This window comes from Anolis carolinensis, chromosome 1 (assembly GCF_035594765.1).
Source record: "Anolis carolinensis isolate JA03-04 chromosome 1, rAnoCar3.1.pri, whole genome shotgun sequence".
Lineage (NCBI taxonomy): Eukaryota > Metazoa > Chordata > Lepidosauria > Squamata > Dactyloidae > Anolis > Anolis carolinensis.
In genome coordinates, this window is record NC_085841.1 from 145,896,352 (window position 1) to 145,923,102 (window position 26,751).

General features: G+C 38.3%; 1 protein-coding gene across 3 annotated transcripts in view; it reads left to right on the forward strand.

Moving 5' to 3' along the window:
• The window catches only part of lpin1 (lipin 1), a 72,915-nt gene extending 47,955 nt beyond the window's left edge, over nt 1-24,960 (forward strand). For 2 of the 3 annotated variants that reach the window (XM_062983758.1, XM_062983761.1), the window contains 13 exons: nt 538-631; nt 1,344-1,534; nt 3,463-3,556; nt 3,838-3,907; nt 6,569-6,661; nt 7,968-8,023; nt 9,221-9,365; nt 10,577-10,725; nt 11,942-12,028; nt 12,776-12,928; nt 14,388-14,502; nt 15,017-15,120; nt 19,038-24,960. In XM_062983758.1, the coding sequence (XP_062839828.1) occupies nt 538-631; nt 1,344-1,534; nt 3,463-3,556; nt 3,838-3,907; nt 6,569-6,661; nt 7,968-8,023; nt 9,221-9,365; nt 10,577-10,725; nt 11,942-12,028; nt 12,776-12,928; nt 14,388-14,502; nt 15,017-15,120; nt 19,038-19,197 (1,511 nt within the window). In that variant the 3' untranslated portion in view covers nt 19,198-24,960. Of the gene's footprint in view, nt 1-537; nt 632-1,343; nt 1,535-3,462; nt 3,557-3,837; nt 3,908-6,350; nt 6,429-6,568; nt 6,662-7,967; nt 8,024-9,220; nt 9,366-10,576; nt 10,726-11,941; nt 12,029-12,775; nt 12,929-14,387; nt 14,503-15,016; nt 15,121-19,037 lie in introns of all 3 variants that reach the window. The other variant, XM_062983752.1, reaches the window with a different exon arrangement.
• Nucleotides 24,961-26,751: the final 1,791 nt, after the last annotated feature.

The following is a 26,751-nucleotide window of genomic DNA, read 5'->3' on the forward strand; positions in this document are numbered from 1 at the left end:
TTCATGAAAATTCAGCTAAATGTGCAAGTGGAGGTTTTGTCACCATCTCAGAAATAAGGCAATATTCATGCCACTCTGCTTTACAAGCGATTTTTTATTGTTTGCTTGCTTGCTTTGGGACTGGGCTGTTTGAAAGCGTCATCATCTCAAATACAAATGTGCATCTCCTGCCTGACCTCTTCGATGAAGGTGTTGATCCTTCTACTGATGTCATATGCTCATCCAATCAATCTGGAATCCACTAAGATTAGTACATCATGTTTGTTCTCACTGGGAAAGGCAGGATATTAAATACATCAATACATACAAATATTGTAAAGAAATTCCTATACATATTTTTTCAGTAGATTATTTTGTTGTCTGTTATTAACATTGCATATTAGATTGTTTAGAAGAATCCATGATTATCTGTGAGCTGCTTTTGTTATACCTTTGGGAGAAAGGCAACATACTATAAATAAATACATTTCCTCTTAAGGGGTATAATTACCATTGGGATTGATGACATTATATTAACGTTGTTGGTGCATTTCACAGATAAGCGGAACCGACATCTTGGTGCAGATGGTGTTTATTTGGATGACCTCACAGACATGGAGCCAGAGGTTGCTGCACTTTATTTTCCTAAAAAGTATGTATAATTAGCACTTACAGTGTTATTGCCTGTTGACAAAACATCTCATATATGCTCCCTCCTGCCCCCCCCTCCCCCCGCTAACTAAAAGTTCAGATTTCCTCCCACTGCAGGAAGTTGTGCCCAATTACACAAATCTGTGTACCTGTAGTGTACTTCCTTGGAATTGTGTATGCTGGCACAATGAGTTGCCTTGAGTCATCAGGAACTAAATGTTTCAATTTTATTTTCCTAATGTTTTTAACCTTCATTTGTTAAGAAAATACAATGGAAGTTGCAAATTGGCAAATAAAAGAAACAGGTTAACAAAGGGCAACTTGTTGGTCACAAAGGACATTAACAACATTAAGCATTGTTTTTAATGTACACAAAAATTAACCAAAATCAGTGAAACATTTTGCCATGGCAGTTAATGGAGAATAACAGTGCCATAATTTTGGAGTGTGAATGCTTTTAAATGCAGAAAACTGTAAAGCACATTTTCTAAACCTCATAGTTTTCAGATGTTTTGGACTCCATCTCCCATCAGCTCTATCCAGCATAGCTAGTGATCAGGAATAGGGTGTTTGGGAAACACCAGGATGGAAAAGGCTGCTGTAACAAAACGCAACATACCAGCTATTAGAGCATCTATATGAAGTGACTTGGAATGTGAATATGTAAGACAGAAAACTGCAGGAAATGCAATTAAGTGTTCTTTTTTCTTTAGTGGTGATAATATTGCCCACTTGAAGAACATGCATGACAATGGATCCCGCTCAGCGAATCAGTCCCCTCAATCAGTTGGAAGCTCAGGCGTTGATAGTGGTGTCGAAAGTACCTCTGACGGAATAAGAGACTTGCCATCCATTGCTATTTCACTCTGTGGAGGACTTGGGGACAACAAAGAAATTTCTAAAGGTGTGAAATCAAACTACAATTTTTAATACTGTGCCATCATGCCTTTTTTATTTGAGAAATGCTCAGATCTTTTCTGGGAAACTATACACTGACCTCTTGTGGCTGTGGTATGGTAAGACATGGCAGAGCATGCCACAGTAAAAATAAAAATGAAAGCACATGTTATGACAAAATATATTGGTCTGTAATTTCCCACAGGATACCTTGTTGCTCACGTGTCAAGGACCATTCATTGTTTGCTCTAAGAAAAAAAAAGAAATTAATGTAAATTGTTGCATTACTTTCCAGCATTTAGGGAACATTCCCATGCACATTCTGTTCAGAGACATGATAAGGAGGACTGGCATTCAATCTGTTCTCTAAAGATAAAACAACATTTGAAACATGGATAGCTGACTGGGAGCAGAACTGGAGAGAAACACAACCCACTCTGGGCAATTCCCTACACTGTCTTCTTGTCTCAACCTGCTCCGACGAGGCCAATTCTTTCTCTTTTCTGAAGGCAGCACTCTGCTGTATGCAGTCTAATAGTGCATCTTCACTGTAGAATTAATGCAGTTTGTCACCACTTTAACTACCATGGCTCAATGATATGCAGTTCTGATATTTGTTGTTTGGTGAGATACTAGCTAAGAAAGTGAAAGAGCTTGTAAAACTGCAGCTCTAGTGATTCCATACCATTGAGCTATGGCAATTAAAGCGGTGTCAAACTGCATTAATTTTACAGTGTAGAGGCACCCTCTATTGCCATGGCCAATTACTTTTGGCTGTAATACCAAAAATGGTTGGTGTGGAACAGAAAACAATTCACACCTGGAGATCCTCTTGGCCCAAATGTCTTCAGCACTTTGGCCCTTTCTGTCCTGCTTCAGTTATTTTCAGAAATTCAAGATCATTTACTCATCACATTCCAATCAGTGGAAAATGTCAGTAAATATGGTTTTTTTAAACCTTTTTGTTTAGTACTTTCAAACGCTGTGAAATGTTAAATCCCAAACACAGGAATGCTTGTGCTTTCCTCCTGCATATGTGTGACTGCCAAATGGACAGTTATTTGTTTTAGATTAAAATAGACCCAGTAGACAGTCATATTTTATCATTTAGAGAAAAATTGAAAGCTGCTATTGTGTGTGCGTGTGTGTGTAAAATTCTGGAATTTGAAAGTTTCATTCTTCTTTTTCAAACTTAAGCACCTGTTTCCTGGGATGCTTTGCTGCACAGTTGAGGAATGTGTTGTTGGCATCAATCCTAACTTATGAAACAATTGATGTAGGATTACGAACGCTGCATCTGCAAAGCCCCACAATCCCTATCTCTTCTTTATGTCCAATTCCCATATTTTTCTTTGAATTGTGTCCTTAAGGCATCCTGCACAGCTAGGGTGACCCCCTCCCTACACATGCTAAACATAATCCTCCACTAAATATAGCAACCTACTGGGGATCTGATAACCTTCTTCTTCTTTCTTCCCTGTCTAGAAATAAAGAAGGAGTTTCTTACTTATTTGACAAGCTGTAATATATAGTTGGCCCTCCACTTTTGTGCTGGTTAGGATCACAGGCAAATGTGGAGGGATGACTGTTATTTCAGATTTCTATTTGCTTTCACAGTGGAGACGCTGCAATTTATGTAACAGTTACTTTGTGGTGCCCCTTTAATTCCTTTGCTTGCTTATTATTCCAGTAGTAATGAAGGTTTGGTGCTGACTCAGGCCCCTTCTACATTGCCATATAATCCAGACTGTCAAAGGAGATAATCCACATCATCTGCTTTGAACTGGACTTTATGTGTCTACTACCATATAATCCAGTTCAAAGCAATAATCTGTATTTTATCTGGCAGTGTAGACAGAGCATCAACTGCATATTTCAGCATTATCTAGGCCAATTCATCACAGTTTATATATTCTAATTTTATTTGTTTTCCAGAGAGATTTTTAGAACAAGAAGTGACATATCAGCAGTTTGTGGACAATCCAGCAATCATTGATGACCCTAACCTTGTAGTGAAGATTGGAAGCAAGTACGTAAATCTTGGTGGGAAGAAAAGTGTATTTTGCCAGAAGTAGCATCCAAGCATGCTTAATGCCATTTTAATGTTGACAGCTGTAGTGCGGTATGACAAAAGATTGAATTTCTGGGACACTCTTAATCTTGTTCTCAATTATTAAACGTCCATGGTGGATTTAGTGGAATGTCTTTGTACCTACTCATCTGCATTATAAACATTTGGTGATGCAGTCCAATACATAGTAATGTTTTGCAGATTTTAACAATGGTGTATAAACTTCTCTGACCTTCTAGATACTACAACTGGACAACAGCGGCTCCCCTCCTGTTGGCAATGCAGGCATTTCAGAAACCTTTGCCAAAGGTGAGATTGACCAGATAAACCTTTTTGAGAAAGAAGGGCAGATACGTACATTATTTAAACAAGAAATGGAAAATGGCCATAGGCATTTGATACTATTGGGGAAAAAAATAAATGACTTGTTCTACTTTGTTTTCCTCACGAATCTTTTGCTTCTTTGCATTCTGGACTGAATTGTGCTAAAGTATTCTGTGGGGCAACATAGCCCAGTTGCTCCCTGACCCCAAAATGTTGCTATTCTTGGGTTTGGGTTGAATGGAGAATTGCCATATTTGGTTTGTTTAATATGAGATTGTTCTCTGTGATGAAATTTCTACTGTTGAATTGTAATTGAAACTACAGTTGTATTTACAGATTCCTCCAGTGCGATTCGTAAATCTTAAACATTAGTTTTTGGGTTTCTAGGGCTTATGGATGTCAGTGACAGTTTCACCCTGGGTTTTGTTAGGCTGTGAGCCAGCACTTCCTAGAATCTAGAATTTTCCTGAGACTAAATCCATTGTTAGCATGGATTTTATGTGTATTTGCTTAGCAAACCTTTAGGGCTGAATAATTCATCTTAACAGCTAAAGACTCTTTTTATAGCAAGCAGTTTTGACTAATGTGCATAAAGTACAGTTGCCCTGTCAACTCTGTGCTGTAGTTGGATGGCAGACTTGGGTTTTCAGCCTTCCTAATATATTGTGTCAAGGGGAAGAAGGATTGGAGTTTAACATCTCATGGAAAAAATAACAATTAGAGAGCAATTCCAACTTGAAAATGTGATGCACTTCACAAGATAGATTTATGTCCAGTTACACACCTTCCCTTTCTTGATGGCCATTCAACATGAGTAGAGTTTGACAATAACACACAGCTAATTCATTGTAGTTCTTGTTCTGTTTAGCTTATGAGAAGTTGATTGAATTGCTGACATGTATTTCCCTAAATGCCGCAGCAATTGTGGATCTGCATACTTCAGAAACTTTAAGAGATCCAACACTAAAATGTCAAGAGATTAATTCTCATCAAGGGCTAAGCAGGCTAGAGTGCAGTGGCATTTTCTGTAATAAGAATCTCCCTCTCAAGAGATAGAGGATATTGACTGGTCATGATCAGAAAACAGCCTTCGAGATTGTAATAGCTTCATGCTGTTAGTGGTGCTGAATCAGGATTTCCCAGAGCTTTCTGCTAATTTATATTTCAGACCATATTCCCTTCTGTACCATTGGTTAGACAGGGTTATTTAATTACTGGGACAGTGACTAATGCACATTATTTTATTTTTTTACTGTTATCCAGACCAAGGGAATGTTAGTGTGTCTATGAGATGAGTAATATAACAGCATTGGTCAATATAGGAGTATAATTCAGGATGATGCAGACTGTAGCCCCAAAATACCAAAGGTTCTGGTTTGAGTGGCCTGTGAATGTGAGCAGATTCCTTTGGAAAGCTCTACCATTAAAGATGGTGAGAGAAAATCTGGAGAATTCTGGTTGTAGTTTTGCTCCGGTGGTCCATTCATACTTGAGGGTTAGCACTCCTCAGAACATTACCTGAGCTCAGATATTTTAATACAAGGATGGGCCAAATATGCATGGATGGATTGCAATTCCCAGTTTTCTTCTCCATTGACTCTTTTGATTAGGGTTGATGAGAATTGCCATGACATTTAAAGGGCTACACTTTATTAATTGCTGTTTTGAAATATCCTCTTTTAAAATAAGAATTTGTTCAAAGTAAGTTTGAACACATGCAACTTTAATTTTTATACTCTTGTAAGTTGTTTTTAACAACAGAGGATGAAATGGAGGGACACACTGAAGTGAATATACTGACTGCACAATGTTTATATTTGTTTTTGTCAGAATAAAATTATATTTTATTTATAAATGTTCATTAACAAACATGCTGTGGAAACAGACCTCTTTTTCTTCATCAACAAGTGACCGGTGGAAATGCTGTGTGTCTGTGAGCCTTTGCATCACCTGTTTACTTATGGCGAGTAATTTCATAGATTTTCTTAGGCAAGGAATACTTAGAGGTGGTTTTGTGAGTTCCTCTGAAATATAGCCTGCAACACTTCTTATTTGTTGGTGAATTCCCAGCCAAGTACTAGCCAGGGATGGCCCTGCTTAGCTTCCAAGATCAGACAGGAAGACAATTAGGTCGAACACTGAAAATTATACAAAAGTCCGTTCTATTGTGTTATTTCATCTATTTTCACTGCCAACTAGCTTTTAAGAGATACTGACTAGGCCATCCTGCAAAGTTTCATTATGATTTAAGCAAGGACACCTTGCCCACCTGTGTTCCTACCAACAAAAACCCTTTTATGATTTTTACTAAAAGAGCTGAGAAGTAGAGACTTCTTTCTCCCCACTCTCCTAAACATTATACTAATGTCTTCTTATGCTTTTTTTGTTCCCATTATTATTTTCTATCTTTCTTTTCCAATTTCATAAGTGTTCTTGTTTAAGTTACTTCTACATAGTTCTGGATTACATTAGGTTTTGCTTTGACAAGATTTGTGGTCCACAGCTAGTATGTTTGCTTTGGCTTCTCTTTGCCTGAGTTTAAATTGTTGTGTGGTTTGCTTGTTCGTTTTCAAACTTTGGTTTGCATGAGTTAGATTACTTTTTTTGTTCTGTTCCATTATTTATGTTACCATCCATTTATCACAGGCCACTGTGGATTCTATAATGAGGGATAAGATGCCCAAAAAAGGTGGAAGATGGTGGTTTTCATGGCGAGGGAGGAATAGCTTTATCAAAGAGGTAAGTTCGGAAACTAGATAAACTGAGCTTTCCTTCCAGGTGAGAATGACTGTATTTGGAGCTGTGTGTACGCTATGTAGACAACAAGACTAACGTATCTCACTTGGTGTACAGGCAGTCCAAATTTTGCACTAAAAACAGAACTCTGAAATGTTTACATATTTATGAAAATCTGCATTTTTTGCATGGCTAATCTTTTGTATCCTTTGCTATTTTGCTCAATTGACTAGCTAGCTCACTGTGAGGAGGTTTAAGAAATTATACAAAGCACCGTAGCCTAGTTAAAATGCCATTGAATTTTCATGTTTCATTAGGTGTTGCTGGCATGTTTAAAAGCACGTTTTAATGAAAATTGAAATTCTTTTCTGCAATGCTGCAAAATAGCTCTGCGTATGTGTCTGCTCTCTAAGAACAGAAATGCTGCCATGCTATTCTAGGGCAAAATTCCATCTGACGGATCATTTTTTGTCAAATTATCTACCCTAAAATGCCCCTGAGAAGCTTTATGGCAAGGTCTCATGGTGGTGGGCATATCCATGTTTAAGGTAGATTGCTTTCGAACACAGAAGCAGTGTAATATGCTAATGTCAGCCAAATAGGACAGATAAGGCATAGTGGTGTTTTTCCACCAGCAAATAATAATAATAATAATAATAATAATAATAATAATAATAATAATAATAAAAAATACACATTGACAAAATTACGATCTGCCAACTGCAAAAGGCCACCCTACTGGGATCTGCGCTCATCATCCAAAAATACACCACACAGTCCTAAACACTTGGGAAATGTTTGACTTGTGATTTTGTGATACGAAATCCAGCATATATATCTTGTTTGCTGTGTCATACTATGTCGTTGTGTCAATAATAATAATAATAATAATAATAATAATATAATGATTTGTTACCTGCCTTTCCACATGACTCATGGCAGAGCACAATTAAAACACACAGATAAAATATCCTAGTCTCTGCTAGCAGGCTGAATGTACCTCCCTATACACCCCCTAAATTGCTCCAGAGGGTTGGATGTCCTTGTGGATGATATTGTGGCTTGCAGGGAAGAAAGAGGAAAAGGGAAGTTAGAATCCTGCTGGCTTAATGTTGTATTTAGGCCCATGATGAGAAGAGTCCTGGTAGATTTGTGCCGCAGCTATACTCATTCCTGAAAGTAGGGGGAGATGGTGTATTACAGTTTCTTCCTTTTATTGCTCCGAGACAGTTCAACTGTGCCTGTGGATCTAATTTGCAGAAACAGTTGGATTTTCATTCATATTCATGTTCTTGTACGTTCCCTGTAGGAATCAAAGCCTGCACAAGGTCTGGGTGGAAACGAAGAGTTGAACATTGTAGACAGGTATCAGCATTTTTCTTCTAACTTTGTGAAATGTTGTAGAATTTGAATCTTACTGTCGTCTCAAAAACTCCTGTGCAGTTTGTTGGTTAGGGCCTATGAATTCCTTAGAGATTTAAACCTTGATTTTTGTGCACAACTGCTAGGTTGCCAACTATTATTAATTCTTTCATTAGACTTCAAAGATGCAATGGTTATGGGTGAGACAAGATAATTAACAGCAGCAGGGCTTTGGACACAAATGTAACAGAACAATCATGTATCTACTTGTGATTGGGCATTTTCCCTCAGTCCAGAAAAATCAATTTAAGGATCAAGGTTTATATGCCTTTCAGGATCATTAAGTGATTCTCATTACAAAGGTGAAGCAACCAGACATTATGATAGAGCTGATGGTCTGTGGAAGTGTTCCACAAAGCAGACAGTGTAGGCCTACCAAGCCTACCTACTTCAGGGCCCAAGTAAGTAAGGGAACTCATAACATAGCACAGGGTCTCATTTGTCCTAAATCTGGCACTGTATGTAAAAAAACAGAAGTAAGCTTTTCCTTTCCCTGCCTTCCCCTTTCTTTCTCTTTTCCTCCCTCCCTCCATTCTTTAAAATAGCAAATTCCAGGATTATTTTCCTAGATTCCAGGAAAGAATGCTGTTAACTCTAAATATTTTAAATTCTTGTCTGCCTGAAAACAAACTGTATCCTAGGCCTGAATAGCTAAGTTCTCTAGTTCACTAAATTTGGCCAAGAAGCTAATTTGGTCTTTGAAGTGGTTACCTTTAAAGACCAATTGCTATGCTATTAATGGTAAAATTGAAAATTCATAATGGAGAAAAACTTAGTTGTGAACCATCAAATGTGTATAAGAGTGAATATATGAATCAACATTACGACTAATATGATTGAGAGCTAGTAAGATATAAAGATTAGAATGTCAAACTGGGATCACAGTGAACTATGTTGAAATCCCTAGACAGACTGTCATTATGCTGCAGACAAATCTACCACATAGAATTGTTATGAGGTATGCATTTTGCATGCAGTTCTCATCACCTTAGAGGAAAAGTAGCATACCATTCTAATATATGGAATAAATAGTGACTGAAAGTGACAAGATTTATATTTATGCACCTTACCTTCAATTTATATTTATGCACCTCACCAGTATAGAAAATGAGCTCATGCATTTTGTGGGTGATGTTTCAGAATCAAAGATGAGTCTTCTTCGAGTGATGAAGAACATCGAACTACAAATCAAGCACTTGGAACTTTAATGACAAATGCCAATCACCATCCTCTGTTATCTGGAGTAGGTTACAAAAAGAGCCTTCGACTCAGTTCTGAACAACTTGTAAGTTTTGTATTTACTGTTTGTTGATTTATTAGATAATACTCCCACTTTCCACCTTCAACTTCCTGGAAAGTTAAAGCAGGTGTCAGTCTTTCACATCTTTACCAGGATACATCATAGTTCAAAGGTGGCAGTAATGGCATACAGCATTGCCTCATCATGAAATCATACATAAGAAGACATAAATTAGTCTACCAAGCCCAGTTATGTCTACACTCATAGACAAGAAGTAAAAGTTGAAAAAAGAGAGCCTCTAAAGCAGGGGTCCCCAAACTAAGGCCCGGGGGCCGAATGCGGCCCTCCAAGGTCATTTACCTGGCCCCCACCCTCAGTTTTATAATACATTTTTATATCAGTTTTAATAATATAATATATTGTATATACATATAATATTGATACAAATATTATAATGTTATACAATATAATACTAATAATAATACCATATAATAATATTAATTATATGTTATATATTACATATAGTATTACAATATAGTGGTATAGTTCAATATAGTAATGTATAATGCTAATATTGTGCTATGCTAATAATATAATATATTGTATGTACATATAGCTGCTCTGAGTCCCCTTCGGGGTAAGAAGGGTGGGATATAAATGTAGTAAATAAATGTAGTAAGTAAGTAAATAATTAATTTTATACTTAGGCTCACCCAAATTCTGAAATGACTTGAAGGCACACAACAACAACAAACAACAATCCTAATTAACTTGACTATCTTATTGGCCAGTAGCAGGCCCATATTCTCCATTGAAATCCTGATAGGTTTATGTTGGTTAAGATTGTTTTCATTTTTAAATATTGTATTGTTCTTTCATTGTTGTTGTTGTTTTGCACTACAAATAAGACATGTGTAGTGTGCATAGGAATTTGTTCGTATTTTTTTTTCAAATGATAATTCGGCCCCTCAACAGTCTGAAGGATTGTAGACCAGCCCTTTGCTTTAAAAGTTTGAGGACCCCTGCTCTAAAGGATAATGGAAAAATGAAATTTTATAAAACAGGAAACTTTACTTCTAAAATAGTGAAATGCTGAATAGAGTCCTTCATTCATGGACAAAGAATCTAACTGTACTTTCTCCCTTACAAGTCTATGTGTAAGACTGTGTAGTATTCTGAACTATATAATTTGTCACCCTGTGCAGCTTTAGCACTGAATTTGTTTTGTGTGTACACATCTTTTTTTTTTTTTACAGAAAAGTCTAAACCTTAAGAGTGGCCCCAATGATGTAATCTTTAGTGTTACAACACAGTATCAAGGAACATGTCGTTGTGAAGGCACCATCTATTTGTGGAACTGGGACGACAAGGTCATTATATCTGACATTGATGGCACAATCACGAGGTGAGTTTTTACAAGACAGGATGAAAAATACTATTCAGGAAACCCTTTTTAGAACTTTTTGACAGTATAATTTCATTCGTTGTTACTCAGTGATGACTGTACCATACTAAATGGAATCCTGTCTACACCTAGCTTTTGTCTACATCCATCACATCTCATGGAGGATATATAAAATGCTTACAGATGTGGGTAAATGAAACTGTGGGTACTGGTCCTATGGATATGAGGATTATACTCTTTCTTCATGCTCCCTGATGTATTTGGTTGACATTGGCATGCTGGACAGTGGCCGATGCTTGGAGACAAACAGGAATCCACACAATACAAGCTACACATAACAGCAGGAGTTTTGATAGGTGTGCTAAGAGTGCGTTAGTTTTCACCACCACACTCTTTCACCATTACCACCACTGGGCTCCTGCAGCGTGTTTGTGGCAGATTAGAAGGGATGTGGCATCCCTTCTGATTTTGTTTTCAGCTAAAAATAATCCAGAATGGACTTGGGAAGGGGCCATAGGGACAAATGTAACCAACAATGTGTTTTTTGAGCTTTCTTTCATTATTTGTGGCCAGTTTTTCACCTGAAAAATATTAAACAAAATACAGAGACTTTGGGGGTGTCCAGGAGGGTCAAGATGCAAAAAAGGATTTGGGATTGGCTTATAGTTGCTTGGACATGCGTCCTCTACATCTGCATAACAATAACCATAACTTAGATTCCCACATAATTTGTAACACAGGAAATTACTGATTACTATACACCTTAGAGTTCTTACTTGTTTTATTGTTCAGTATTTATTTCAAAGTGGTATATGTCTTGTTTTATTGTGACAGTATATGTTTACATTGTTGTACATCATGTTGAGTATGCACTTCCTGAAGAAAGGTGACTGATGAGGAAGATGACTATAAGTTGTTAGCAGTTCCATAGAATTGAGCTTGTAATAATTCCAAGCTCAGTTCTATGGAACGACTAACAGGAAAAAGGGGGAAAGGGGGGAAAATGAGTGATGCTTGTCAACTTCCTGAATGCTCCTGTATTGTTAGCAATTGTAAAAATATTAAAATTGAAAGGTAGTTTCAGAAAGATAGTTTATAATAAAAATAAAATTTAAATAGCTGCATAACATTCTACAACCTTGTCCTTTGTGACAGCATATTGGTTTACGTCTTAGTCCATTTGTCTCATTTTTGTTGTTGTTTTATTTTCTTTCAGGTCAGATACGTTAGGTCATATTTTGCCTACTCTTGGCAAAGACTGGACACATCAAGGCATTGCCAAATTGTACCATAAAGTGAACCAGTGAGTATATTAGCTGATTGCCAATGAATACAGGCTTTTTTGAGAATGCTTGTATCCACTGTATGTTCTTGCGTAAAGAGAAACATTTGGAGATGTTACAGCATGACTCATCTGATCCCTGTATGGGGAGGATCAGGCTGACTGAAAATTATGTCAGCTGTCAATAGGTGAACAAAACTAATGCTAAAGGTTGTCAGGTGTTTTCATCTCTGCTTGCTGACTTTAGTTCTGCCTACCCATTGTCATTCTGCACCTAGCAGTTTCCCCCAGAGAGCATGCAACCTTTGGAAGAGGCTCCCCATCTTCCCTTCCCTGTGATTGAAGGGAAGATTACCTACCAGAATGCCGTTTTTCCAATCTGTGACACATACTAGAAATGAATGTCTTGAGTCTTGCCTGCTTCCATTTCTCACAGAGAACTGTATAGGAAGCCGTTTTCACTGACTCCTTTATCCATCCTACACTATTTCGGAGAGTCTTGGAACAGACTTTATGGTAACATAAGAGGCTCCAGGAGGAAAGGGTTTTTTGCTAGACCTTACTATCAGACAGATCCTCCCTTGAGGGAGGCTTTGGCTTATGGAGTGTTCATTGGGTTCCCAAACGTAGTCAACTCACACTGTTAAATGTTTAACATTTGGCTGATAACATGTACATGCACTTGCCCTTTATAGTTTGACTATGAGAATATTTGCAGAATGTTTGGTGGCAATCCTGATAACAGTAATTTTTCTCTCTTTAAAACAGAAATGGATATAAGTTCCTGTACTGTTCAGCACGTGCTATAGGGATGGCAGATATGACCCGAGGATATTTGCACTGGGTCAACGAGCGAGGGACAGTATTGCCTCAAGGTCCTGTCTTACTGAGTCCCAGCAGTTTGTTCTCAGCTTTCCACAGGTATGGTTACACTGAATCTTGTGAACCAGAGCTTTCCAGACTGTGTGCCATGACATATTAGTGTGCTGGCTGCATTGTGTAGGTGTGTCATGGAAACATAACGAGAAAGGACAAAAATCTTGGAAATATATGTTGTCTTAAAAATAATACATGTTAAAATATATAATGAAAGGTTTTCATAAGATATGTTGTGTCCCCATACATTTCATTATTACAATTTATGTATGTTGGCTGTATCTCATATAAGAGGTTGGTTTAACCTCCATTTTGCTAGTAAAACCAAATTACTGTCTGACAAAATTATGCAGGTCTAAAAAAATGTGTAACAGACATGAAATGTTTGGAAAGCTCTGCAGGTTGCTCATGGTCTCAGCAGATGGGATTGCCTTGCCCTAAACCTGTCCCCTGGATCATGGACTGCCAGTGCTCGCAATTATGAACATTTCATGGCTTGGAAGGGTAGGATAGGTTTAAAAACATCGCTCATTTGGGTAGCTACTGGATTTGGCAGTTTGTCTAAGATATTTTTTGAGCTTCAAAAACTATGCACTTTAATGACAAAATGAGCTGAATCTTATAACCCAGGGCTTTCCAAACTGTGTGTTGCAGCAAATTAGTGTGACGGTTGCAATGTGTAGGTGTGTCACATGAACATAATGAGAAATGACAAGAATTTTGGAAATGTATGGTATCATCTTACAAAGAAGAGGCATCCATAGCGGCTCCCTGCCATGTGGCAGTCAAATTCATTTTAGTCTTGGCTGCAAGTCGGTGCTTCATCCCTCTGGCCTGAGTCTGGCAGAAGATAAGTTGCTGAAAGCAAATTGCTTGGCTAATGTTTTCAGTGGAATATAGTCATGACTAGTTTTAGCTTAATTTGGGACTCACAGTCCAAATTTTGTCCATACGTGTAATTTTAGAATCCATAGTTAGGGAGAACATCTGTTAGGGTCACACAAAATGCCACAATGTGTGTGCAGGGTTTTTAGCTCTGCCAGCTAGAGGTACAAATAACAAGTGGTGGAGGAAGAAATGGATTAGTGAAAAAATAGGCCAGATGCTGTGCCCCTGTAGTCTGTCATTACAGCTGGATCTTTATGTTTTTAGAAGAGGGCTTTGAGGGACAGGCATTGCTTATCCATTTGAGAATTCTGCATTGGCAATGGGTAATTCATTCAGACGATAATCTCCACTTTCGGACTGAGTCTGAATTGCAGGCTTCAGGGCTTCAAAATCTGACTACAGTTTTGGCCAGCATTCGTTCCCCATTTACGATCATCACCCTCTCTGTGTGGAAAGCTCAAAATAAACATAGACGGAGAGTTAGGAGTTCATTAACTCCACTTTTGATAAATTGTAGTCCAGTCAATTGAAACCTTTCAAAAAGGCTAAGAAAATGGAAGAAAGTATGTAATGTTTATAAAGCTAAAGCATTGTCATTTTGTGTTCTTTATTTCAGAGAGGTGATAGAGAAGAAGCCAGAGAAATTTAAAGTACAGTGTCTAACTGACATCAAAAATTTGTTTCATCCCAACACAGAACCTTTTTATGCTGCTTTTGGCAACAGGCCTGCTGTAAGTGCCTTGTGTCACATTTTGTAATTAAGGTCTCATGCTGAAATAACTTTGCTGGGTTCACGAGGTCTTTTCAGGCTGGATCTGCACTGCCCTATATCCCAGGATCTGATACCAGATTGTCTGCCTATCCCACATTATCTGGCAGTATAGACTCATATAATCGAGTTCAAAGCAGATAATCTGGGATCAGATCGTGGGATATAGGGCAATGTAGATCCAGTCTCAAAAATATGAAATGCAGATACTAGATGCAAATAAATTGTAACACTTTATTCACACCTTTGTTATGTACAAATGTTTGGTCCTCATTAGAGTTGGGAAAGTTGTGGTCCCTCAGAAGGTGTTGAACCACAACTTCCATTATGTCTCAATATCAGCCATGCTGCTTGGTGGAAGTAGGGGTCCAGCTAAATCTGAAGGGCTAGTCATCTCCCAGGCATACATAAACATTAGGAAAAAAAAACATGACTTATTTTAAGAGGAACTTCATTTCTTTTTTCTCTTGTTTTAGGATGTGTATTCCTACAAGCAGGTGGGTGTCTCATTAAACAGAATATTCACTGTTAACCCCAAAGGGGAGCTAATTCAAGAGCATGCCAAGACCAACATTTCATCGTGAGTATCCCCTTGCTCTTAATGTAGCATGAACTAGTTAGTTGTCTTTCTGTAAGACCTTCACTAAAGTTATAGTAGGAATTATCTGTCGTGCCTTGACATTAGTTTTCATTAATATGATCCATATTACCAAGTTTTACCTTGATAATGTCAAGGTTAGTCTCTCTTTGATTTATAATATTAATTAAAGTTATTGCATTATTAAAAGACTGTGCATTTTTTGTAAAAAGAACCTTTTCCCGATAACTTTAAAAAATAAAGAATTAATGCAAGACGTTTTTCTATTCATGGATACAACAGAACCATGCAATAGAAACTCCTATGGATGAATTGCTAATTTCCCTTGCTTTTAGTTACAATCTGCACACACACTTATTCTTTCCCTTCGTTCCCCTTTCCCCAGCTGTTCTGTTCCTCCACCTACTAATAATATTGTCAGACTCATTTTCTTTATGTGCTTAATCACTCTGTTAAAATCACTTGTAAAAGACCTGTCTTCTCAAAAATTCAGTCTTTCTGTCAAATGGCACATATCCTTGTTCATTAACGATGCCACAAAGGAATAGATCACTAAGAACATTTGGAATTAAAGTTCAAAACATGAGAGAGGGGAAAAGATTTGGAAATAATGTTATATCATTCTGAACAAGTGAGTTTGTGCAAATTTGGCTACACTTGTAATGTTGTTTTAATGTGCTACTTAATTGTGTTTTAACTGTTTTTAGCTTGTCATATTTTCTAGCTAACATTTTTAAAGATTTTGAGCCATCAGGAGAAAGATGACATACAAAATGAATGAATGATTTCTTTCCCAAATCTTGTTTTGGCCTGCATCATAAGGTTATGCATCGGGAAATGGACTATTGTCGGCTTTCCACATTTGCTGGGGTTAAGGGCACAAGACCCGTGTGAATCTGTAAAAACTATGAATAAATAAATCCACTGCAGTAGAGTCTCACTTATCCAAGCAAAACGGGCCGGCAGAAGCTTGGATAAGCTAATATCTTGGATAATAAGGAGGGATTAAGGAAAAGCCTATTAAACATCAAATTAGGTTATGATTTTACAAATTAAGCACCAAAACATCATGTTATACAACACATTTGACAGAAAAAGTAGTTCAAATATGAACTAATGCAAATATGCAGTAATGCTATGTAGTAATTACTGTATTTACGAATTTAGCACTAAAATATCACGATATATTGAAAACATTGACTACAAAAATGCCTTGGATAATCCAGAAACTTGGAAAAGTGAGGCTTGGATAAGTGAGATTCTACTGTATTTTTTACTTGGTTGAAAACTACTTTAGGGATCTCTAAGTCCTCTAGCATGACTCTGTGATCAACAACGTCTGAAGTTGTTCACAGAATTGCACTGGAGGACATCAAGAACATTTTAATGAAACCCATAAATAATAATAATAATAATAATAATAATAATAATAATAATAATAATAATAACCTGCTCTGATTGAAGTCAAAAATCAGAAACTCCTCAAAGCACAGCAGACAAAAAACCAGTACAAGAAAACCGCACTACAAACTAGAGCTGACAGCTGGCACAACAAAACACTGCATGGAAAGTTCCTTGACAAAATTGAAGGAAAAGCTGATAAAGAGAAGACCTGGCTCTGGCTCACGAATGGGACCCTGAAGAAGGAGACAGAAGGCCTGATCCTTGCAGTCCAGGAGCAAGCCATCAGAACAAATGCAATCAAGGCCAAGATCGAAAAATCAGCTGATGACCCAAAGTGCAGACTGTGCAAGGAAACCGATGAAACCATTGATCATATCCTCAGCTGCTGTAAGAAAATTGCACAGACAGACTACAAACAGAGGCACAACTATGTGGCCCAAATGATTCATTGGAACCTATGCCTCAAGTATCACCTCCCTGTAGTTAAGAACTGGTGGGATCACAAGCCTGCAAAGGTTGTGGAAAATGAACACGCAAAGATACTGTGGGACTTCCGAATCCAGACTGACAAAGTTCTGGAACACAACACACCAGACATCACAGTTGTGGAAAAGAACAAGGTTTGGATCATTGATGTTGCCATCCCAGGTGACAGTCGCATTGAAGAAAAACAACAGGAAAAACTCAGCCGCTATCGGGACCTCAAGATTGAACTTCAAAGACTCTGGCAGAAACCAGTGCAGGTGGTCCCGGTGGTGATGGGCACACTGGGTGCCGTGCCAAAAGATCTCAGCCGGCATTTGGAAACAATAGACATTGACAAAATTACGATCTGCCAACTGCAAAAGGCCACCTTACTGGGATCTGCACGCATCATCCGAAAATACATCACACAGTCCTAGACACTTGGGAAGTGTTCGACTTGTGATTTTGTGAAACGAAATCCAGCATATCTATCTTGTTTGCTGTGTCATACAATGTCGTTGTGTCAATAATAATAATAATAATAATAATAATAATACTTTATTTATAACCTGCCCTATCTTCCTGAGGGGAGATAATCAAATCCAAAACAGGCAAACCCACAAATAAAGCATGTTTTGACTTGCTATTTCCGTTGAGGAGTATCCCTTTGTAGCCTCCTCGCCTCACACCCCAATTATTTTCATTTTTCCCACTACTCACTCAGGGCCAACAATTGAATTGTTGCCAGTTTGTAAGCTGCCCTCAGTCCCCTTCGGGATGAGAGAGGGCAGAGTATAACTATAGTAAATAAATAAATCAATCCCAGGATCCGATTCCAAATTATCTGCTTTAAATTGGAATATATGAATCCCCATTGTCAGATAACCTGGGATAAACAGATAATTTGAGATCCGAGCCTGGGATATAGGGGCCCTGTAGAAGGGCCCTCAGTCCTTGGTTGCTCCAATGATACAAATAGTCATTTGTATCATTCCTGTGAGATGAAAGAAGTGTGTATGTGTGGGGTAGTGGTGGGATATTGTCAGTTAGGAGGAATACTTTGTATCCATTATGGCTTGTGGATATAATTTTTGTTGTGTTAACAAAACCCAATCCAGATGTATTAGCATATTTAATTATTGACTTAACTGTGCTTTAACTTGATATACAGTAGAGTCTCACTTATCCAACATAAACAGGCCGGCAGAACGTTGGATAAGTGAATATGTTGGATAATAAGGAAGGATTAAGGAAAAGCCTGTTAAACATCAAATTACATTATGATTTTAAAAATTAAGTACCAAAACATGTTTGACAACAAATTTGACAGAAAAAGTAGTTCAGTACACAGCAATGTTATGTAGTAATTACTGTATTTACGAATTTAGCACCGAACATCACAATGTATTGAAAAGATTGACTACAAAAACATTGGCTACTAAAAGGCAGACTGCGTTGGATAATCCAGAACATTGGATAAGCGAATGTTGGATAAGTGAGACTCTACTGTACATCATGGTAAAGATCTTACATCATAGAAAACTATGTAATATCTCCTAGCTGAGCTCCCCCAGCCTATCTTATCTGTCACTAGCCACACCGAGTGGCAGAGGTCTCTTCTCAGGATGATCCAGGCACAGCAGGATGGCGCTGTCAGTCTTCTTCCACCAATGATCTGTGAAGCAACAGTCAGAAGCAAGATCCCTGTCACAATGCCTTGTCCTATGGCAGTTTGCTGGTTGGAGGAGGCTGAAAACATCATCCTGATCCCAGGGAGAACAGACCTCCATTGCTTGTTGCAGTCACTGAATACCAAAAAGTTACAAATGGATAGGAATATCTTACACATTTATGAATGCTCAAGTGGATTCCAGTCCAAATTTTGGAAAGGGGCTAAAATATTGTTATGATTCTGTTGAATTGTATTGAATGATCTTGTTTTAAATTGAGAGGAAAAAAGAAAGAAAGAAGGCTTTACTAATGTTCATTATTGGTAAATTCCAATAATTATCTGTGATTATTTTTTCTAGGTATGTGAGACTCTGTGAAGTCGTAGATCATGTATTTCCCTTGCTGAAAAGAAGCCATTCTTCAGATTTTCCATGTTCGGACACTTACAGTCAATTCACATACTGGAGGGATCCATTGCCACCTTTTGAAAATCAGGACGTTCATTCTGATGTGCCATAGTGGCTTATGAGTCTTCTTAGCGGGAGTTCAAGGATTCACTTCGGTTTCTGCACTGCAGCAGCATGGCTGGATTTTTGCCACTTACAGTTCGCCCAGAGTTTGGGATGTAGTGAACGTTTCTTAAATGCCAGTTCAGAAATTCCTTTATTGTCCTTCAAAGTAACATTTCTGAATGTTGCACTCCCGGCTCTTCTCCAGCATCATGCTCGAGATATACCACAAACGGTATGGTCTTATTATGCAAGGACATTTCTGAGTGCCATGATACTGTGCTTCTTAAGAGCAAATCCTATGTGGTCTTCAATTGTTCCATGATGGCTTCCATACCAGTGTGGGATTTGTTTCTAGTCTGAGATTATCATTGTGGGCTTCCAGCCTCTATGTTTTGAGTAGAGCAGGGGACAGTAATTATAAGTCAGTGAGCTGAATACTTATTTCTGTGAGAACCATAAAATATTTGATCAACAAAGAATGACCAAAGCTACTGAACAGAAATCAATTGGTCTGCAATCTAAACTTTTCTAGCTAATTCCCAGAGTTGGACTTAGTTTCCATTGGCTGGGTGTCTGGCCATGCCTCCCAGTATTATATATGGCAAAATGAAGCTGCCAGATTGCTTTGTACACTTGTGGTACTTCTCCACAAGAAGAACAACATTGAGTGCACTTATGCTACTACTTTGTGTGTGCTATCAGCGTCCCTGAATTTACAGAAAGAAAATGATAAAGGTAGAGATTGGCCAAGTCCCTGGAAAAGGATTTAAACTCTGTACAGCAGGTTTTGCTTTATTCAAGGAGTAATCCTGCTGAAGGTGCTGGAATAACTAGTTGCCCTGCCTTGGAATGCCTTCAGGTCATGTATTGAGATACATTTGTTTTTTGAGTGGGGAGATGGTGCTTAAGGCCTAGTTACTCAAACATAATATGAACTGTTGACTCTGCTGAGATGTGATGTACCCGTTCATAAATCAATGAGAGTGAGAAATCATTCCCAACATTATGTTTTTCACTGTGGTTTCTGGTCGTTGCTTCACCAAAAAGAATGAGTTCATTTAATGAGACCTGGGATGTTCTGAGCTGACAAATACAGCAGATGTCAGTATCTGTTCCTGAGTACAAACAATATGTTCCTGGAAGCAGTCTTTATTTGCTTGGTGAACTTCATGGGAGCTGCATTGCTTGGGTCCACAGATTTTATTTGCACTACTTTTTGAATCTTTTTTTTTTTTTTGCTGTCTGTGGATCCTTCTCTTGCCGTGGTTTCTCTTTTCTCCACCAAATTCCCTGGCAACATTATATGGATTCTGTACCATATAGGTAGTCATCATAGGGAGTTTGCATTTTAATTTTGCATTTCTTTTCTTTGTTCATGGTTCTTTTTTGATGCTTTGTAATCTTTGGTTGCCTTGAGGTTAATGATTATGTTACAAGCAAGTCTTTTTTTTTCAAGAAGTAGCTTTATAAGTTGCTGATCTTCCTTAAAAGAAAGGTTTCTGCTGCTCAAATGCCAAATGATGCTTGAAGCAATTTGGCTTTTAAATTTGTTTTTTAAAATAATATTTATTGGTGAGTGAATGATGGAGGCTAAGAGGCAAAGTGGATTGGATGACCGTCAACTTTGTGAATTGGTACCAAAGTCCTCTGAGGGGATGTAATACTTTGTGGAGTGAAAGAGAAGGAAGTCCCTGAATTCATCCTTCCCCTGGTTGTGTATTCCTTTCAGAAAGATCTCCCCAACCATTTCTTGCAGTTAATAGTGAAAGGGAAATAAGCATTTGGATTTATTGGCTCTTTACAATTCCCTGGGTTGTGTGAAATTCAGTGGGCTTTATGTGACCCACAGTCCTCCCAAATGATTATTCTGCTAGCTTTACAGTGCTGTGCTTGGCTTGTTTACTCAGAAGCTACTCCTCTGAGGTCAGTGAGACTTATTGCCAGTTAAGTGCCTATCAGATTACAGCCTTCATTCTGCAAGTTGTCTACTAAACCACACTTATTTCTGGTGTACTCCTCTGGTCAAGGCATATGCCATGGATGGGCTGGAACCTAATTTTGACCCCCCCCCCTTTTTCCTTGAGAGTTGTTACAAATAACATGTCTTTCTCCAATTTTGATTGTTTCACTTTTTTTGAAGAAATGCTGAAAATAGCCCTTCCCTTCCCAAGACTATTACCATTCTCTGCATCTTGCTTTGATGGGCCATTGCTGCTCTTTGAGGTGCTCAGGAGTAGTTGCTCTCTCCCACCTCCTTTTTTTCTTTTACTTGTGAACATCCATGTCCCAAATAATTCTCACTCGATATATGCCCTTTTGTGTATCTCTGTATATTTACAGACTCCGAGGGTGATGCAAAATCTTGCCTGAATTGACAGGACTGTGAGTATTTTCACAAGAGCAGTTCTTAGCTGTCTCACTCAGAACCTAAACCGATGTTGATTTTGCGTTCATATTTTATTAAAAAGTTCCCTGTGAATGAATGACTACTTCCTGAAGGAGTATATCTGCTGGCTATGTTTCCTGCTTCTCTGCAACCTAAAGCACAGATGCAGAGCGGAAACATTTAAAATCCTGCTGATCGAATGTTTGACAGGGCAGTAGAACTGGGCTTGGTAATCAATCTAATTTGCTTTTCCAAACCACTGACTAGCAGAATTATAGCATTTTTTTTTAAAAAAGGGAAATGAGGACAAGCTCTGTTTGCACATCTGGCTTCCTATCTAGCTATGGATACAAACATGCTGCTTGGTTATGTATTATCTGGATCATGATACTGTTATGATATCATAATGTACATAATGAGGTAGATTCATGAGCTAGAAAGGTGGGATTTTACTGAAGATAATGTTGGTTGCTGCAGAAGTTAAATTTGGGTAAAAAGGCAGTGCCCAAGTTACAAATATCCAATTTAGAAACGACTCATAGTTAAAAATGGTTGTGAGACGACAGGTAGTGAGAGAAACCTACCCCTCGGAAGAGAAATTCACTCCTGGAAGAGTTATGGGGAAAAGGTGTCTCCACTGAAGCTTTATCACCAATCCTTGTTGCCACAATAAACTAATTTTTTCAAAATCCAATTGTCACAGGGAGTGAGAAAGTGAGGCAAAATCTTTCTGAACAAGGACATATAGACAGCAAAACAAACCCCACAGGGGTGTTCACCCCCCCCCCCCTACGCTATTCGGAGGTTACATACACACACACACACACACACACACACAGACATACACAGATATATATACACATTCATACATATACGTACACACACACACACATATATATGGCTGGAGTTACCCTTAAAATTTTTTTGTTCCAACTTATAAACAAATTCAACTTAAGAACAAACCTATAGAATCTTGTTCTTAACTTTGGAGACTGTTGTTCGGCGTCATGATTTTATATGGGTATAGTTACCCCCCCCCCCCCCCGCCCCAAGAACAGACATTGATCCGCGGTTATATGTGCCTGTCACTTATTGAGACCTCATTAATTCAATTGACAAGGAATACTCTGGTGGTTTTGCCAATTTCCCCCCCCCCCCCTGAAATTTAGTTTACAGCACCTGTGATTCAGTGGAGGTCTCTCATCTCGGAAGTACTGATCAGGGCTTCGTTTGCTGATCTTCTAAAAATAAATGGGATCTGGTACCTTTATGATACTTAGGACCTCCAATAGCATGATATAATTTTTCACTTCTTATCTCTAGCTTCCTCCTATTATCAAATTTTCCATGAGTAAAGAAAAATGCAATTTTTGATTATCTCAGGCAGTTGTTCTAGAGTTTACAGTATTTTCGAAGTCCAGAAGTTTATATTGGAAAAGATGAAATATGGTGGGGGCATCTGCAAGAATATAACCCAAGTTTTAGGCTGGATCTAAACTGCCTTATATCCCAGGTTCAGATCCTAGGTTATCTTCTTATCTCAGATTATATGGTAGTATAGACTCATATAATTCAGTTCAAAGCTGTTTTTTTCCCCTTGTCAGGAGTGACTTGAGAAACTCCAATATGCTTCTGGTGTGAGAGAATTGGCTGTCTGCAAGGATATTGCCCAGGGGACACCCGGATTTTTTTTTTGATGTTTTAACATTCTGTGGGAGGCTTCTCTCATGTCTGGACATGGGGAGCTAGAGCTGACAGATGAGGGCTCACCCTGCTCTCCTGATTCGAATCATCAACCTTTCAGTCAGTAGTTCAACAAGCACAAGGGTTTAACCCGTTGCACCACCAGGGGCTCCAGTTCAAAGCAGAAAATCTGGGATCAGATTCTGGGATATAGGGCAATGTAGATCTAGCCTTAGAGAAGTGTGTCTCTTATTACAGGTTATATCAGCAGCTCCGTATCTTCTTTGACATTAATGTCTCACGATTGCATGTTGAATTTCAACAATATAGACGTTATTTTATGTCTGTCTTTGTTCTCCCTATGATCCTGTGACTTAGAACATCTTTGTGATGATCCATCCAAAATTAAGCAGTCCTTATTCCCATTGACTTAACGGGAGAATTTCTTAACTCTGTTGCAGATCAGTGTGATGCAGCATTTAAACTTGATCTTGTTAATCCTATCCCTATCCATCTAAGAAGCAAAGTCTCCATTTTTGTAGGCCATTAGCCATTAACTTTATTTTGTGAATGTTCTTTCATGCTATCATTTTCCGGACTTGCATTCCAGTGACCTGGGAACTGGGCCAGTCCAAATTTTGGAAGAGTTCTTTTAGGGAAGATTCTGGCAATTACATTCCAGAAATATAATTTTTTCAAACTCTGGTCTGGTACTGTCCTTGGCGATAATGCATTATCTTCCCCAGCTCTGATTGAAGCTGTAGAATTCTGCAAGTTCATGTAAAACTGCTTCCAGAAACCTCAACTAATGTTTACCCCTTCTACACTGCAATATAATTCCTGATTATCTGCTTTGAATTGAATTATATGGCAGTGTAGACTCATATAATCCAGTTCAAAGCAGATAATGTGGGTTATCTGCTTTGATAATCCGGATTATATGGCAGTGTAGAAAGGGGCATAGAAAGTTGTTACTTCTGCTGTTTGGCTCTTTCTCCAGTGGCATATAGGACCTGCAGGTACATTGCACTCAGCCAGTATATCCTTGACCTTGATAGATCATTGCTGAGAACAATTTAATTGCTGTTACTTAGGTTATTTAAAAAATAGCTGCAGGTCCACAGTTTCTAAATAGTTTCACTTTGGCTGCTCGTTTCTTTATGCACACCTTTAAACTGTGTTGTTGACTTCCCAAAGAAATGCAGCATCAGTAACCTTGGAATAGCTGATTGAGTTTTTATTCTTTCTGTGAAAGAATATATATATATATATATATATATATTTATATTTATCATGATTTTCCTTTAAATGTACTGGTGATTTTCTGTTATAGAAAAAAAAGGTACTTCTTCCAATGCACTCTGTATGCAGAAATAAAATGCCAACATTATGCTTTCTTTTAGACAATGCAAGAAACCCATCCCTGTTTGTTTCCATAAACGTGATGGCCATTTCCCCTCCACATCTGCTACATGGAAATAAAAAAATAGAAAATGCCAATGTTGGGATGGAATGGGTGACATTACGTTATTTTGTTTTGGGACTGTTGAATATCTCTCTGGGAATTACTTTTTCCATATGTATACACTAGTACAATGAATTATAGAAAACAATGTAACATCTCATTTTGATGATGGATTGAATGCAAAAAATATATATTGTAATACATGCAATCCTATTAAAATATGTTCTGAAAATCTGGCTTTGGGGTACAGTGTAAAACCTTTGTCATTTGTTGTTGTACTTCTGATTTATGGCCATATAATGAGATTTTCTGAGGCTGAGAATATGTGACTCACCCAAGGGGACCGTGTATGTGCGTGTGCGCACACACACGCACACCAGCAAGGCACAATTTAGCCCAGATTGTTATTTTAATTAATCTTCAGATGTTTTGGGGGGCATCTGCTATGGGAGTATTGAAATTGTAGCATTACAAATTCTTTTGCCTCCTCTGCCAAAGAGTGCTAGTGCCTCACCAAACTACAACTCTCAGGATTTCCTTGCATTCAACCATGGGAGTTAAAATGGTGTCGAACTGCATTCATTTTACAGTGTAGATCAGGCATGGGCAATCAAACTTCAACTCCCACAATTCCCAACAGCCTACTAGCTGTTGGGAATTGTGGGAGTTGGAGTCCAAAACACCTGGAGAGCCCAACTTTGCCCATGCCTGGTGTAGATGCATTTTGGGCTCAAATTTCCAGCTTGGACAATAGGTTGTGGGAGCTGTACTACAACATATTTAGTGGACACTGGATTGGAGGAGGCCTTCTTAGAAGTTGTTGAATTCTATAGTGATAAAGGTTTAGCAGATGATAAAGGAGTTTGAAAAAGAAAATATTAAGTGACATTATAGTTATCTTTAAATTTCTGGATATCATTACAGAAGATTCAGCAGTCTTGTTTTCTGCTTCTCCAGATAATATAACACAGACTAGTGGATTCAAATGACTAGAAGAGCAATTCTGCCTAAACATTAAGGAGAACTTCTTAGTTTGTAAGAATTCCTTGACAGTGCAATGGTCTGCCCCAGAGGGTGGTGAATTGCTTCTGGGCTTCTGAAATCATGTATCATTGTAGGTTAGGGGGTTGAACTAGATGACTCTAGAGGAGTCTTGAAAATTCTGATTCTGGGTGCATCCACACTGTAGAATTAATGCAGTTTGACATTGCTTTAATTGCCATGGCTCAATGCTGTTGAATCATGGGCATTGCAGTTTTGCTAAATATTTTGCTTTCTCTGCCAAAGAGTGCTGGAGCCTCACCAAACTACAAACCTCAGTATTCCACAGCACTGAGCCATTTCAGTTAAAATGGTGTCAAACAGCATCCATTTCACAGTGTAGATACACCCTCTGCTTCACTGAAAGAGATGGGCATTACTTGCTGTATCGTCCTGTGCACATGTGCAGAGGTATGTTCCACAGGACGTTGACCTAAGTAAAACCATTTAAAGTTGGGGTGTCTGGGGTGTAGCTAGATTTTTCCCACAGCAAGTAATATCCCTGAGCTTGGATTCCATTTTTCCTCAAAAGCTAATTTTCTGGTTTTAGAAATATATGCATGCACAAAATATGACATATTCCATTTACTGTATATTATCTCTTCCTTTGTCAAAAAAGGGCATGGATTGTCTCATCCTGTTTCTGACTTTTTCTATACCATTATCTCTCTTTTCCAGTGTAGGAAATGTGGCACTATCTTTTCCTCCGCTGTCTCTCTGCTGTGCCAAGCCTCTCTTTTCTGATGCCCCTCGGAGAAACACTGAAACATTTCTGCATTTTAATGGGATGCTCCATCTCCGCCAGACATACACCTTTACCTTGGTAGCTTTTAACAGAATGACTGATCTGTTCAATTAGCACAGACAGCATGCTAATAGAAAAAGGGGGTGGGTGGGTGAGACGAGAGGCTCCAATCCATTGGCAATCCTTATCTGACATAATGGAAAATGAAGGGGCTGAATTGCTTTCCAGAGCGGTTCAATTC